Here is a 14274-nt window from a genome sequence, read left to right as displayed (position 1 = left end):
GGCCGGGGAGCCGTGGGGCCGAGGGTCTGTCCTGGGAGGGGCGGGTCCGAGGGACCGAGCGAGGCGTGCGGGGAGCCGCGGGTGGGGGGCCGGCCGGGCGCGGGGATGAGCCCGCTGTGGGGCCGGGCGCAGGCGGCCGGCGGGCGCTGAGGCGGGCGCCCATCCCCGTGGCGTTGGGGCGCGCGTGGCTGGATGAGGCCGCTCGGCTTGTGAGCGGGCCGGGGGCAGCGGAGGGAGGGGCGAGGCCTCCGCCGACCCGCGCCCGGGGATCCCCCGCCGGGCTCGCGGCCGCGTCCCCGCGCCCACCCCCCCCCCCCCCCCCCCCCCGCGGCCGGCCGCGATGTCGGCCGAGGTGCGGCTGCGGCAGCTGGAGGCGCTGGCGCTGGACCGGCGCGTCGTGGGGCTGGAGACGCTGCTGGACCTGCTGGTCTGCGTGTGCCACGAGCTGGGCACCTCGCCCCTGGCCCGCGAGAAGCACATCGCGGAGTTCCTGCGCTGGGGTGAGTCCGCCGCCCCGGCCGCGCCCTCTCTCGGACACCTGGCTCCCCCCTGGGCTGTGCTCCCTGCCTCGGGGACCTGGCTCCCCCTGCCCCTCTCCCTGGACACCCAGGTCCCCCGGCTGTGCCCCCACCCTCATCCCAGGCACCTGGGTACCACCCTGGCTGTCCCTCCTCCCTGGGCTCCCCTGGGCCCTCCCCTCACCCCGGACACCTGGTCCCCGCCCGCACCATGGACACCTGGATTTCACCCTCGCCGTACCCCTTCCCCACGTCCCAGACCCCCCCCCCCGGCTCCCCCTGGACACGTGGGCCGCTCCCTGGCCATGCCCCCCACCCCCTGGACACTGGGGTCCCACCCCAGGAAAGCCAGAGCAGCTGCCAGGGGTGGTCCTGGTGATGCCAGGGTGGCGCCCTGGCCAGGAGGCGTACCGGGGGGGACGCAGCTTGGAGGGGTGATGACGGGCAATGGGTGAGCGGGGGGACGCCTGGCAGCTGCGGAGGGGGGCAGCTGGCAGGTGCTTGGGGGAGCAGCGGGGGTCTCACGTGGTTGGCATCTTCTGTGGTATCTCCTCAAAGCCCCATCAGGGCCTGGCACAGGGTGGGGGGAATGGGGGCTCGCCCTGCATCCCTGCCCCTTCGCCCTGGCACAGCCGGCCCTGCAGGGGGCGAATGGCTCGTGGACGGGGGGGGGGGGGGGCTCTCCCGCTGCTGGGGAGCAAGGGGCCTGTATCAAGTCCCTCCCCAGAGATATTGGCGCCCAGCACCCCATGATGTGGGGGGCTGGGTTGGCCCCATCAGGTCTGGTTTGGCCTGGTAGGGGGCACCCCATAGTGGATCTGAGCTCACTTGGGGGACTGGGTTGGGGGAAGGGAATTCTGGGCCCTGCTGCTTGTGCGGTGCCCCCCAGTCAGGAGCTCTGAGTCCAGGCCTCTCTCAGGTCCCGTGTTCGAGGCTCCCAGTGGGTGGAGAGGGGGCTGCCAGGCCAACGACACTGGCTGGTGCTGAAGGCTCCAGGAGGGCTGCTAGGCCTAGTGGTTAGAGCGAAGGGGGGGCTGGGAGCTAGGACTCCTAGGTTCTATCCACAGCTCTAGGAGGGCTGCAGGGCCTAGTGGTTAGAGCAATGGGGGGGCTGGGAGCTAGGACTCCTAGGTTCTATCCTCAGCTCTAGGAGGGCCACAGGGCCTAGTGGTTAGAGCGAAGAGGGGCTGGGAGCTAGGATTCTGGGATTCTTTCCCCAGCTCCAGGAGGGCTGCAGGGCCTAGTGGTTAGAATGATGGGGGAGGGGCTGGGAGCTAGGACTCTGGGGTTCTATCCCCAGCTCCAGGAGGGCTGCAGGGCCTAGTGGTTAGAATGATGGGGGAGGGGCTGGGAGCTAGGACTCTGGGGTTCTATCCCCAGCTCTAGGAGGGCTACAGGGCCTAGTGGTTAGAGCGATGGGGGGGGGCTGGGAGCTAGGACTCTGGGGTTCTATCCCCAGCTCCAGGAGGGCTGCAGGGCCTAGTGGTTAGAGCGATGGGGGGGGCTGGGAGCTAGGACTCTGGGGTTCTATCCCCAGCTCCAGGAGGGCTGCAGGGCCTAGTGGTTAGAGCGATGGGGGGGGGGGGGCTGGGAGCTAGGACTCTGGGGTTCTATCCCCAGCTCTAGGAGGGCTACAGGGCCTAGTGGTTAGAGCGATGGGGGGGGCTGGGAGCTAGGACGCTGGGGTTCTATCCCCAGCTCCAGGAGGGCTACAGGGTCTAGTGGTTAGAGCAAAGTGGGTTGGGAAGCCAGGATTCTGCTCCAGTCCCTTCCCGTCTCTGTGGCTCACTTTCCCTCTGGGTAGGGTGAGGACGGTTCATTACTAAGGTTGGCACCTCTCAGGCCTGGTGTGTGTGGGGGGGACTAGCAGGAGTTAGGACCCTGGGGTGCACTTCCTTGGCGGGAGGGGGGAAGATGCTTGGGGGTGCCCTCTACCCCCACTCCCTGCCCCTCCTTGGCTGCTCCTGGCGGGCAGAGGCCAGGCAGCCTCGGGTGGCTGCTCCAAGCAGCGGCCTGCAGCAGGTGCCAGGTGGGTCTGTGACCAAGGGCTCTGCCAACAGGACTGTGCTATGGGCAGAGGGGATGGCTGAGCCCACCGGGCAGCAGCTGAGCTAAGCCAGGAGAGGAGCTGGGAGCCAGGATTCCTGGCTTTTCTTTCTCAGCTCTGGAGGGCAGTGGGGGCTAGCGGTTAGAGCAGGAGGGGGGGTCTGGGAGCCAGGAGGGGAGCATGGCAGCAGCCGGGTGAAGTTGAGCATCAGGTTGGTGTGCCCCAGGAAGGCTGGAGCTGGCTGCTGAGTTCTCCCAGCCCCTTGCAGCTCTGGGGGCCCCTGGCTTTCCCCTCTGTGCAAGGGGGTGATGTGGAGACCAGAGGGTCCACGTGACAACAGAGTCCAGGAGCCCTGGACATGTGTCCTCCCGGCCAGCCGACCCCTCCTCCTCCCAGGCTGAGACTAGATCCCAGGGCCCTGCGCTCCCCACCTTAGCTACACCCAGCAGGGAGCAGGCAGGCCAAGGGTCACAGGTGGAGCTGGGGTGTGGGGGGGGGGATCCCAGGGCTGGGCTAGAGGTAACATGGGCGTTGTCTTCGGAAGTGGGAAAGACCCATAGCTCAGGGGCAGCCCCCTGCCAGCCCAGCCCTGGGCTCCCCCAACTCTGCCACTGCCCCTCACTCCCCTGCCAGCCCAGCCCTGGGCTCCCCCCAACTCTGCCACTGCCCCTCACTCCCCTGCCGAACGTGCAGAGCTCCCTCCAAACTGACCCCAAAGTTTTGTGAAGTTGCAAGTCCAGCTTCTCACGCTCCCCATCTCCCTGCCCCCCTCCCCCAACTCTCTCTCGTGGTCCTCACTGGCTCCTTCTCCCCTGCCCCTTCCTTGTGTTGGGAACCTACAAGCAGAAGTCTCCCCCCCTCCCCCGTGCCTGCCGGTCCCCCTCCCCTCCTGTGTCCCCTCCCCGCCAGGCCTGGTACATTCCAGACCCCTGCTAGCATCACACAGCTGCTATTGTTCAGCCTCCAGGGAGCCGCATGGGACAGGCATGCCAGCTGTCTGGGGAGGGACCTGCCTGGACAGAGCCCAGCCCTGTCCGGGGCTGGCATGCTGGCCAGACGGCGCTGCGGTCCGGGGCCTGGGGCAGCTGAGAGAGCTGGGAGAAGGCGCAGGCTGTACCCAGAGGCTAGACTTCAAAGCCCCCACGACATTATCCTGCGTGGATGGTCTCGGGCATGGACCAGGGCGGGGAGCCAGGACTCCCGGGTTCTATTCCTGGCCCTGTGGCTCGGGTGATGCCCTTCCCTGCTTTGTGACTCAGTTTCCTGTTTGTCGCATGGTGCTGGTGACACTAAATTGACTTTTTGAGACAGTGGCCCGGTGCTCAGCCAGGGGGCGCTAAGGAATTGAAATTGCAGCCACCTCTGGGGTGGGGTGCAGCAGCCGTGCGACAGCCGCCCAGCACGAGAGGAGGCGGAAGGGGGTTATTGGGCACGGATGCCCTGGGGAGCTGGTTGCTGGCTCCTGGACGGTGAGGAGAGAAGGGAGCTGAATGGCCCCAGGCTGAGCTCCCCTCACTGCTAGGGGGAGACCTTGTGGGGCTGATCGGAAGGGCAGGGAGCCACCAAACCCCTCCCGCCAGCCATGCCCCTTCCCCCGCCAGGTAGGGCCTCACTCAATCATGATCTGGCTATTCTACCCCGGGGTGGTGGGTTCCCTTCCGAGCCACTGGGCAGGGGGGCTGGTCCCAGGTGTTGCTGATGGGCCACCACTTTGGGGAATCTCTCAGCGCCGGGGGTCCCAGTTGGGCACTGCTTTGGGGAAGTTCGCAGAGCCGGGGATCCCAGTAGGGCACTGCTTTGGGGAAGTTCGCAGCGCCGGGGGTCCCAGTAGGGCACTGCTTTGGGGAAGTTCGCAGAGCCGGGGATCCCAGTAGGGCACTGCTTTGGGGAAGTTCGCAGCGCCGGGGGTCCCAGTAGGGCACTGCTTTGGGGAAGTTCGCAGCGCCGGGGGTCCCAGTAGGACACTGCTTTGGGGAAGTTCGCAGCGCCGGGGGTCCCAGTAGGACACTGCTTTGGGGAAGTTCGCAGCGCCGGGGGTCCCAGTAGGGCACTGCTTTGGGGAAGTTCGCAGCGCCGGGGGTCCCAGTAGGGCACTGCTTTGGGGAAGTTCGCAGCGCCGGGGGTCCCAGTAGGGCACTGCTTTGGGGAAGTTCGCAGCGCTGGCGGGTACCAGTAGGGCCCTGCTTTGGGGAAGTTCGCAGCACCGGGGTCCCAGTAGGGCACTGCTTTGGGGAAGTTCGCAGCGCCGGGGGTCCCAGTAGGGCACTGCTTTGGGGAAGTTCGCAGCGCCGAGGGTCCCAGTAGGGCACTGCTTTGGGGAAGTTTGCAGCGCCGGGGGTCCCAGTAGGGCACTGCTTTGGGGAAGTTCACCGCGCCGGGGGTCCCAGTAGGGCACTGCTTTGGGGAAGTTCGCAGCGCCGGGGGTCCCAGTAGGGCACTGCTTTGGGGAAGTTCGCAGCGCCGAGGGTCCCAGTAGGGCACTGCTTTGGGGAAGTTCGCAGCGCCGGGGGTCCCAGTAGGGCACTGCTTTGGGGAAGTTCGCAGCGCTGGCGGGTACCAGTAGGGCCCTGCTTTGGGGAAGTTCGCAGCGCCGAGGGTCCCAGTAGGGCACTGCTTTGGGGAAGTTCGCAGCGCCGGGGGTCCCAGTAGGGCACTGCTTTGGGGAAGTTCGCAGCGCCGAGGGTCCCAGTAGGGCACTGCTTTGGGGAAGTTCGCAGCGCCGGGGGTCCCAGTAGGGCACTGCTTTGGGGAAGTTCGCAGCGCCGAGGGTCCCAGTAGGGCACTGCTTTGGGGAAGTTCGCAGCGCCGGGGGTCCCAGTAGGGCACTGCTTTGGGGAAGTTCGCAGCGCCGGGGGTCCCAGTAGGACACTGCTTTGGGGAAGTTCGCAGCGCCGGGGGTCCCAGTAGGGCACTGCTTTGGGGAAGTTCGCAGCGCCGTGGGTCCCAGTAGGGCACTGCTTTGGGGAAGTTTGCAGCGCCGGGGGTCCCAGTAGGGCACTGCTTTGGGGAAGTTCACCGCGCCGGGGGTCCCAGTAGGGCACTGCCTTGGGGAAGTTTGCAGCGCCGGGGGTCCCAGTAGGGCCCTGCTTTGGGGAAGTTCGCAGCGCCGAGGGTCCCAGTAGGGCACTGCTTTGGGGAAGTTCACAGCGCCGGGGGTCCCAGTAGGGCACTGCTTTGGGGAAGTTCGCAGCGCCGGGGGTCCCAGTAGGGCACTGTTTTGGGGAAGTTCGCAGCGCCGGGGGTCCCAGTAGGGCACTGTTTTGGGGAAGTTCGCAGCGCCGGGGGTCCCAGTAGGGCACTGCTTTGGGGAAGTTCACCGCGCCGGGGGTCCCAGTAGGGCACTGCCTTGGGGAAGTTTGCAGCGCCGGGGGTCCCAGTAGGGCCCTGCTTTGGGGAAGTTCGCAGCGCCGAGGGTCCCAGTAGGGCACTGCTTTGGGGAAGTTCACAGAGCCGGGGGTCCCAGTAGGGCACTGCTTTGGGGAAGTTCGCAGCGCCGGGGGTCCCAGTAGGGCACTGTTTTGGGGAAGTTCGCAGCGCCAGGGGTCCCAGTAGGGCACTGTTTTGGGGAAGTTCGCAGCGCCGGGGGTCCCAGTAGGGCCCTGCTTTGGGGAAGTTCGCAGCGCCGGGGGTCCCAGTAGGGCACTGCTTTGGGGAAGTTCGCAGCGCCAGAGCCGGATGCCCCTCCCCATGCCGGGTCCCGGCGTGAAAAGGCTGCGTTTTGGCAGCGGCCCCTGGCTGCTCCGCCAGGCCCGCTGGATCCGCTCCTTTTGTGGAGAAGCCGAGCTGGCATCGCCGCCCCTGCCCCCCAGGCCCGGCCTGGGCCGTGCTGCCGCAGGAGGGTTTGTTGTCTGCACGCTGGGAGTTTGTGCAATGCCATAAAAGGACAGCTGCTCTGGCCACGGCCCCCGCCCCCCTCGCTCTGCGCGGGGATCTCACTGCAGGCTAAACACCGGCCCAGGCCCGGCTGCAGAGCCCAGCGCAGGAGAGCAGGAGCCAGCCCCCCCAGTGACCCTAATCTTGGAACAATCACCTGCCCCCACCGCAGAATCCTTTAACTCCCCACAGCGCCCCCTGCTGGACTGGCCAGGGCTGGGGTAGATGGGGTCTCCCCTGACAGACAGCCCCTGCCTGCTCTGCTCCCCATAGCGCCCCCTGCTGAACTGGCCAGGGCTGGTGTAGATGGGGTCTCCCCTAACAGACAGCCCCTGCCTGCTCTGCTCCCCACAGCGCCCCCTGCTGGACTGGCCAGGGCTGGTGTAGATGGGGTCTCCCCTGACAGACAGCCCCTGCCTGCTCTGCTCCCCACAGCGCCCCCTGCTGGACTGGCCAGGGCTGGTGTAGATGGGGTCTCCCCTGACAGACAGCCCCTGCTTGCTCTGCTCCCCATAGTGCCCCCTGCTGGGGGAGGCCGGGACTGGAGTAGCCGGGAGCTCCCTCCACAGCCAGCTCCTGCCCCACTCCCCCCAGCGCCCCCTGCTGGGAGAGGCTGGGATTGGAGTTGCTGGAATCTCCCTCCACAGCCAGCTCCTGCCCCACTCCCCCCAGCGCCCCCTGCTGAGAGAGGCTGGGATTGGAGTTGCTGGAATCTCCCTCCACAGCCAGCTCCGGCCCCACTCCCCCCAGCGCCCCCTGCTGGGAGAGGCTGGTGTGGATTTCTCTCCATTTCCCCAGGGAAGGAAGGAAGGAATGAGGACGGGCCATGAAGTAAATTCATTGATGCCAATTAATAAATTCTTGTAGATGTATAAAGCTCCAGAACAGTAGGGCTCAGTGGTTAAAGTGGGTTGGGGCTGGAGGGGAGGGGCTGGGAGCCAGGACTCCTGAGTCCTGTCTGAGTGCGGGGAGGGGACTGGGGTGTAACCAGAGCTGATCAGGCTGCCCTGGATGGCCCCCAGCTGGTCCCCTGCCCCCCTTCTGCAGGGCTGGTCACCCGGCGTCCGTGTGATCCCGGCTGCCTGGGGGAGGAGCCTGGTGAGCTCCAGTAGGGGCCGGGGAAGGGAGCAGGGGGACAGCTGGGGTGGACTGGGGGGCTGGGAGTTGGGGGGCTGGTAGGCACTAGTGGAGAAAGGCAAACTGGAGAGACCAGGGTGCACTAATGAGGGTGGGGATCTGGGGGGGACTAGATGGCGTGGGGGTAGCTGGAGTTGGGAGGGCCGGGGTTGACTCAGGGTGCTGTGGGGGCTGGGGTGTGCTAGCAAGGTGGGGAGATGGAGGGCTAGGGTGCACTACCAGGCATGGGAGCCAGGGAGCACTAGCAGGGGCAGGAGGCGCGCACCGGGGCGCAGAGGGGGAGCCAGGGACTGAGCGCACTAGTGGGGGGGGGGAGCCGGGGACCGGGGTCACTAGCAGGGGGAGAGCCGGGGACTGGGGTCACTAGCAGGGGGAGAGCCGGGGACTGGGATCACTAGCAGGGGGGGAGCCAGGGACTGGGGTCACTAGCGGGGGGGAGCCGGGGACTGGGGTCACTAGCAGGGGGGGAGCCAGGGACTGGGGTCACTAGCAGGGGGGGAGCCAGGGACTGGGGTCACTAGCGGGGGGGAACCGGGGACTGGGGTCACTAGCAGGGGGGGAACCGGGGACTGGGGTCACTAGCAGGGGGGGAGCCAGGGACTGGGGTCACTAGCAGGGGGGGAACCGGGGACTGGGGTCACTAGCGGGGGGGAGCCGGGGACTGGGGTCACTAGCAGGGGGGGAACCGGGGACTGGGGTCACTAGCGGGGGGGAGCCGGGGACTGGGGTCACTAGCAGGGGAGGAGCCGGGAACAGGCAGCTCACCCCAGGCCCTAGCTTGTATATGGAACATTTCAGCGCAGGAATTTCCCCGCCCAGGCCCGGCTGGAATCTGAGAATCGCAGTGAGCCCAGATTCCCAACCCCGCCAGGGCCCGAAATAGGAGCTGGGGGGGCCGGTCAGCACTCCCAGCCTCACTGAGGCAGGGGCTGAAGTGTCCAAAAATAGCCCCACGTCTTAACCAAAGCGTTACTGGCCAGTGTTCTCCCAGCGCCTGGCCCCGGCAGCGGGCAGCCCTTGGTGGGTAGGACAGGGCCTGGCATGCTGGGGCCTTGACCCTGCAAGCAGGCATGGCAGAAATCAATTAATCTTTCTGGGGGGGGCACAGGGAGGTGCTGCCCCAGAGACTAGAACCCGTGTCCTGGCTCCCAGCCCCCCCCCCCCCCCCCGTTCTAATCACTAGACCCCTCATTCCTTTCAGTGCTGGGGAAAGAACCCCCACCTCCTGGCTCCCAGTTCCCCCCTGCTCTAACCACTGGACTCCACTCCCCTCCCAGAGCTGGGGAAGGGACCCCCACCTCCCTTGCTCTAACCACTAGACTCGTTTGCTTTCTCTAAAGCGAGTGGGTCGGACCCAGCACCCTTCTGGCTCGCGTGTCACCTTGCCAGGGGCTGGAGCTGGCACGGCTCAGTTTTTCCATGAGCTGTTTTCATCGTCTCGCTAGGAAGCTGCAGCTGGTGGAGTGTTTTGGGGTGTGGCAGGGAGGCACGCTGTGGCGGTGGGGCGGTGTGGCAGGGAGGTTGGCTGTGGGGGTGGGGCGGTATGGCAGGGAGGTACACTGTGGGGGGGTGGCGTGGCAGGGAGGTACGCTGTGGGGGTGGGGTGGGGTGGCAGGGAGGTTGGCTGTGGGGGTGGGGTGGCGTGGCAGGGAGGTACGCTGTGGGGGTGGGGTGGCGTGGCAGGGAGGTTGGCTGTGGGGGGGTGGCGTGGCAGGGAGGTACGCTGTGGGGGTGGGGTGGCGTGGCAGGGAGGTTGGCTGTGGGGGAGTGGTGTGGCAGGGAGGTTGGCTGTGGGGGGGGGTGGCGTGGCAGGGAGGCACGCTGTGGGGGTGGGGTGGGGTGGCAGGGAGGCACGCTGTGGGGGTGGAGGAATATGGCAGGGAGGCACACTGTGGGGGTGGGGTGTGGTGGCAGGGAGGCACGCTGTGGGGGTGGGGTGGCAGGGAGGCACGCTGTGGGGGTGGGGTGGCAGGGAGGCACGCTGTGGGGGTGGGGCAATGTGGCAGGGAGGCACGCTGTGGGGGTGGGGTGGCAGGAACACTGTGGGGGAGGGGTGGGGTGGCAGGAACGCTGTGGGGGAGGGGTGGGGTGGCAGGGCCAGAACAGGGGCATTCAGGGTACCCAGGAAGGCAGAGAGGGGCCCAGGAGACGCCGGGAGACGTGGCTGGAGGCAGGCACTCTGGCCCGTGGCCGTCACCCTGAGCGTAGTGTGGCCCTGAGCTGGCCATGGGGCCATGCTGCTCCAGCTGGGGAGGGGGCTGGCTGCAGGGTCTGACCCCTGGGCCAGCTGGGCACAGAACCCTCCTCCCCCAGATCGCCACTTTCACAAGTGACCGCGGACAGCTCTGATCCGGGGCCCCCACCCCCTGACGGGTCCGACCGCTGGCTGCCTTGCCCGGCTGGGCTGAGTTCTACCCCCCGGGGCAGTGCCCCAGAGGCTGACGGCTCCAGGCTGCGCCCCCTGCATGGGCGAGGCTGCCCAGTCGGCAGAGCCGGCATTGCCTGTGGGCCGGGCGTGGGTGCCGGACTCACCCCGCACAATGCCCGCCGGGCCCGGGTGTTTACATTCTCAGATATAAATAGACTGTCAGGACCTGCCCTGCCGGGCCAAAGGGGATGGATTTAGCTCTGGATCCTGCCAGGCTGCTGGCGCCCGCCCACGCCACCCCACCTCCTTGCTAGTTCCAAACGGCTGCAGCCGAAGGACGGCTTGGTGGAGAAGGTGGGCACCCGGGCTGGGGGCACCTTGGCCCGCAGAGCTCGCTTATTGTAAGGCAGCAGGGCCTGCCGGAGGGGAAGTCCACCCCAAACTGCCTGGGCCCAGGAGCCCCCAGGCAGGGCGTGGGCCGCTTCCGACGTGTGTGCAGGGCAGCAGCCTGGGCAGAGGCCAGAGTCCACTCCCGATGGGCCCTGGCTCACGTTCCATCCCTCCGTGCCCAGCTCACAGTACTGGGGGACTGGCAGCAGGCGGAATGGTTAGAGTTGGGGGGACTGGGAACTGGATGTCTGCCCTTCCCTTTCAAGCGGAGGATAGGAGTGGGGCCTAGTGGTTAGAGCACAGCGGTGGCTTCCTGGGTTCTACGCTGCCTAATGCTTAGAGAAAGGGAAGGGTGGAGTCTGCACGCCTGGGTTCTCTTCCTATCGCCTCTGGGTCCCTGACAACTCTCTCCCCCCGCCGGCTGTGGGGCACGGGTGGGGGGTTGGGCACAGCTCCTGTCCTGACCCTGACAGACAGCAAAGTCCCAGGCTTGGCCCCAGATGTCGCCCGTCCCCTGGCTTCCAGCTCCCTTCCCCTCCAGCCTCCCTTTAAGCTCCGGAAATCCAGCCGCATTGCGCTGAATGTGGGGGACATCGCGCTGTGTCTTTCCCCAGGTGGGGTAAAGGCACCGGTGGGGGCCCCGGTGAAGGGACGGCGCAGCGGGTTGTTCTTTGCCACAGTCCCCTGCCTCTAATTGCTTGCAGACAGGAATGTGGTGGGCGGGGGAGCCCAGCGACTCTCACCTGGGGGGGGTCTACGGAATGGAGCGCCAGTGTGAGCTGGCAGCAGTAGTTGGCTGTTATCCCCCCGGGGAAAGGGACACTGGTGCTGTGGGCGCATTTGCGCGTCACCCATATTCTCGCTGGCGCTTAGACGCTGCAGGGACGGGCGTGCCGCACGGGCCGGGAGATCCGCAGAGGCGGGAGAGCTGCCCGCTGAGAGCCGCTCCTGAGGGGCCGGTCGCAGACACGGAGCGAAGCTCTGAGCTGAGCCGAGCGCGAGCCAATATGGGATTTCACGCAGCTCGCAGCATGATGCCGGCCACAGGTGCGCCCTGCCGAGCAGCCAGCAGGTGATTTTCCTCCTGGGTTTGGCCCGGGTGCGACCGCTGCCGGGATCCTCGCTCCGGCGCCTGCCTGACAAATTGCTCGGGGAAGCGCCGTGAGGACGATCAAAGCCTTAAAACACCTGCCTCACTGGGAGACACTCCGGGAGCAAACTCCCATGGCTCTGAGATCCAGTCCCAGACGCCCTGGGGATGGTCGATGAGGGACACTGTGTGGAGGTTGCTTGTCCCCCTCTCCAGGCCCGGGGCCTCGCCTCGTACCCACGGAGCAGAACCCACCCTCATCTCTTCAGCAAGCAGGTGAAACTGCCCCCTCTTTCCCGAACGGGGCCAAAGCTCGTGCTTCCGAAGAGCCCTTTCTCACCGCAACCCCTCCAGCAAAAGGCAGCTGCCTAGAGTTGCCGGGTCTCCGGTATTCACCCGGACAGACCGGTATTTGCGGCTCCTGTCCAGTAAAAAATCCCAGAAAATACCGGACACACACAATGTCCAGTATTCCCTGTTTCCCTCGGATGAAAACCTGTCGGGGACAATTTTCCCCTGCTGCGTCTGGCGAGGGTGGGGAAGTGAGGCGCGCGAGGCCATTTAAAGGCACAGAGCTTTTTTTTTTTTCTCTCTCAACATCTTTGGTCTCCCCCCTTTTTTTTTCTCAACAGAATTTTTCCCCTGGTATTTTTTTGGGGCGTGGGGTGTTCGGTATTTTTGGTTAAACCATCTGGCAACCCTCCAGCCGCTTCTGGGGTGGGGCGCGGCAGCTGTTTAAAGGGCTGTCCGCCGAGGATGCAGCGCAGTGGGGCAGAGAAGCGGAGGGGTCCAGTGTGAGGAGACTGTCGCTTTCGGCCAAGACTCTCATCGTCCGATTGGAAAACGTCGGGGGGCAGCCAGGGGGGGACGGTCATGGCTCCCAGGTCATGCCCATGCTCGGCCCGTCCGTCCCAGGGCAGGACGGCCCTTTCTCAGGGGTCCAATCCAGTGCGGTGACCCTCTCTTGGGGGGCCCGCTCTCACCTGGGGGGTCCGCCCCTCCGCCTCCAGGACGGCGCCTCTCCGGGCCTTCAGCCGCCTGCCTCTGCCGTGAGCCCCCTCGGGGGGGTCCGCTCCCTCTGGACCCCCGGGGCCTCCCCTCCCCGAGGGAATCGTGCCCCCCTGTTCTCTAGCCCAGAGCGACACTCAGCTAGAACAAAACAGGGGGGTTATTGAGCTTTGGATCCCTCGGGCCTGTAGTCCTGAGCCCTCAGCCTGCCCTGCAGCCAGCTGAGTCCTGCCTGCTCTGCGCTCAGACCCCCCCAAAACACCCCCCAGTCTCCCAGCAGAGCCTCCAGCCCCCCGCAACAGCCCCTCCCCCGTCCATGGTCTTCTCTCCAGGTAAGAGGGTCGCCTGGCCCCTCTTCTCCGCCTGCCTCCTCTGCCCAATGTTCTGCCCTCGCTGGGGTCAGCCGGGCCGGTCGCCGGGGTCCCCCTCTGCAGCCCCTTGTCTGTCGTCTGGCCAGAAGCCGCCGTGTCCTCTGAGCAGGGCCGGGGCACCAGGGTAGCAGACACCGGGGCTCCCGTTCTGGGCTGTTCTCAGAAAAAGCAAACTCCCCACTTCTGTCCCATTAAACCGGGAAGATCTGGGCATGGAGTGCCCTTCCCCCCGCATGCAGCCCCCCTCGAACCCCCAAAACTCCCCACTTCTGTCCCATTATACCGGTAAGATCTGGGCATTGAGTGCCCCCCCCGAACCCCCAAAACTCCCCACTTCTGTCCCATTAAACCGGGAAGATCTGGGCATGGAGTGCCCTTCCCCCCGCATGCAGCCCCCCCCTGAACCCCCAAAACTCCCCACTTCTGTCCCATTAACCGGTAAGATCTGGGCATGCAGCCCCCTCTGAACCCCCAAAACTCCCCACTTCTGTCCCATTAACCAGGAAGATCTGGGCATGGAGTGCCCTTCCCCCCACATGCAGCCCCCCTCTGAACCCCCAAAACTCCCCACTTCTGTCCCATTAAACCGGGAAGATCTGGGCATGGAGTGCCCTTCCCCCCGCATGCAGCCCCCCCCTGAACCCCCAAAACTCCCCACTTCTGTCCCATTAACCAGTAAGATCTGGGCATGGAGTGCCCTTCCCCCCCCCCACATGCAGCCCCCCTCTGAACCCCCAAAACTCCCCACTTCTGTCCCATTAACCGGGAAGATCTGGGCATGGAGTGCCCTTCCCCCCGCATGCAGCCCCCCTCTGAACCCCCAAAACTCCCCAGTTCCTCACAGGGACTGTGCGAGCCTCAGTCGGGCCCCCTTGCAGCTCTGCTACCAGGCTCTGAGATCACAGGGCCGAGGCTGGCAGCTAGAGCCGACTCCAGCGGCTCGGCTGGGATAAAAGCATCCGGGCTCCCTGGGTTCATGCATCAGCTGGGAGCCACGCGCCCAGGGGGGCCACTGCTCCCATGGAATAGCACCACTCAGCATGTGGAATTTCTTTGTTTGGCCACTGCCGGAGCTGGGATACTGGAGCAGATGGAGTCTTGGGGTGTGGCAGGATCCTGGCCAAGACGGGATCCCTCACGTTGATATCCTGGTAGAGGCAGGATACTGGATTCAGTAGTTCTCCTGGTTGAGCCTGTCAACCTGTGGAACTCCTTGCCAGAGGATGTTGTGAAGACCAGGACTGTAACAGGGTTCAAAAAAGAGTTCCCGGAAGTTAGGTCCATCAATGGTGTGATATAGTGGGGATTTTGTTACCCTTGCGGTCCACTGTGCTCACTCTGGTTTTGCATTCACTGCTTTGGGGTACCGTGTGCAATTCCTACTGTCTCATGCTGCTCTGCAGTGGCTGTGTGTGCGTGCCTCAGTTTCCCTGGGCACTGTGCATGAGGAGTGGGAGGCCGGGCATGACAGC

At 65.9% G+C, this 14274-nt stretch overlaps 1 protein-coding gene across 7 annotated transcripts in view; it reads left to right on the top strand.

Annotated features, from left to right (window-relative positions):
* The first annotated feature begins 300 nt into the window (after positions 1-300).
* The window catches only part of DMPK (DM1 protein kinase), a 33669-nt gene continuing 19695 nt past the window's right edge, over positions 301-14274 (top strand). For all 7 annotated transcript variants that reach the window (XM_089769923.1, XM_089769922.1, XM_089769925.1 and 4 more), the window contains exon 1: positions 301-500. In XM_089769923.1, the coding sequence (XP_089626049.1) occupies positions 341-500 (160 nt within the window). In that variant the 5' untranslated portion in view covers positions 301-340. The remainder of the gene's footprint in view (positions 501-14274) is intronic.

Source organism: Pelodiscus sinensis, chromosome 18 (assembly GCF_052426305.1).
Source record: "Pelodiscus sinensis isolate ZL-2025 chromosome 18, ASM5242630v1, whole genome shotgun sequence".
Taxonomy (NCBI): Eukaryota; Metazoa; Chordata; order Testudines; family Trionychidae; genus Pelodiscus; species Pelodiscus sinensis.
Note: the sequence above shows the minus strand (reverse complement) of the source record. Positions and strands in the feature narration are given on the sequence as shown.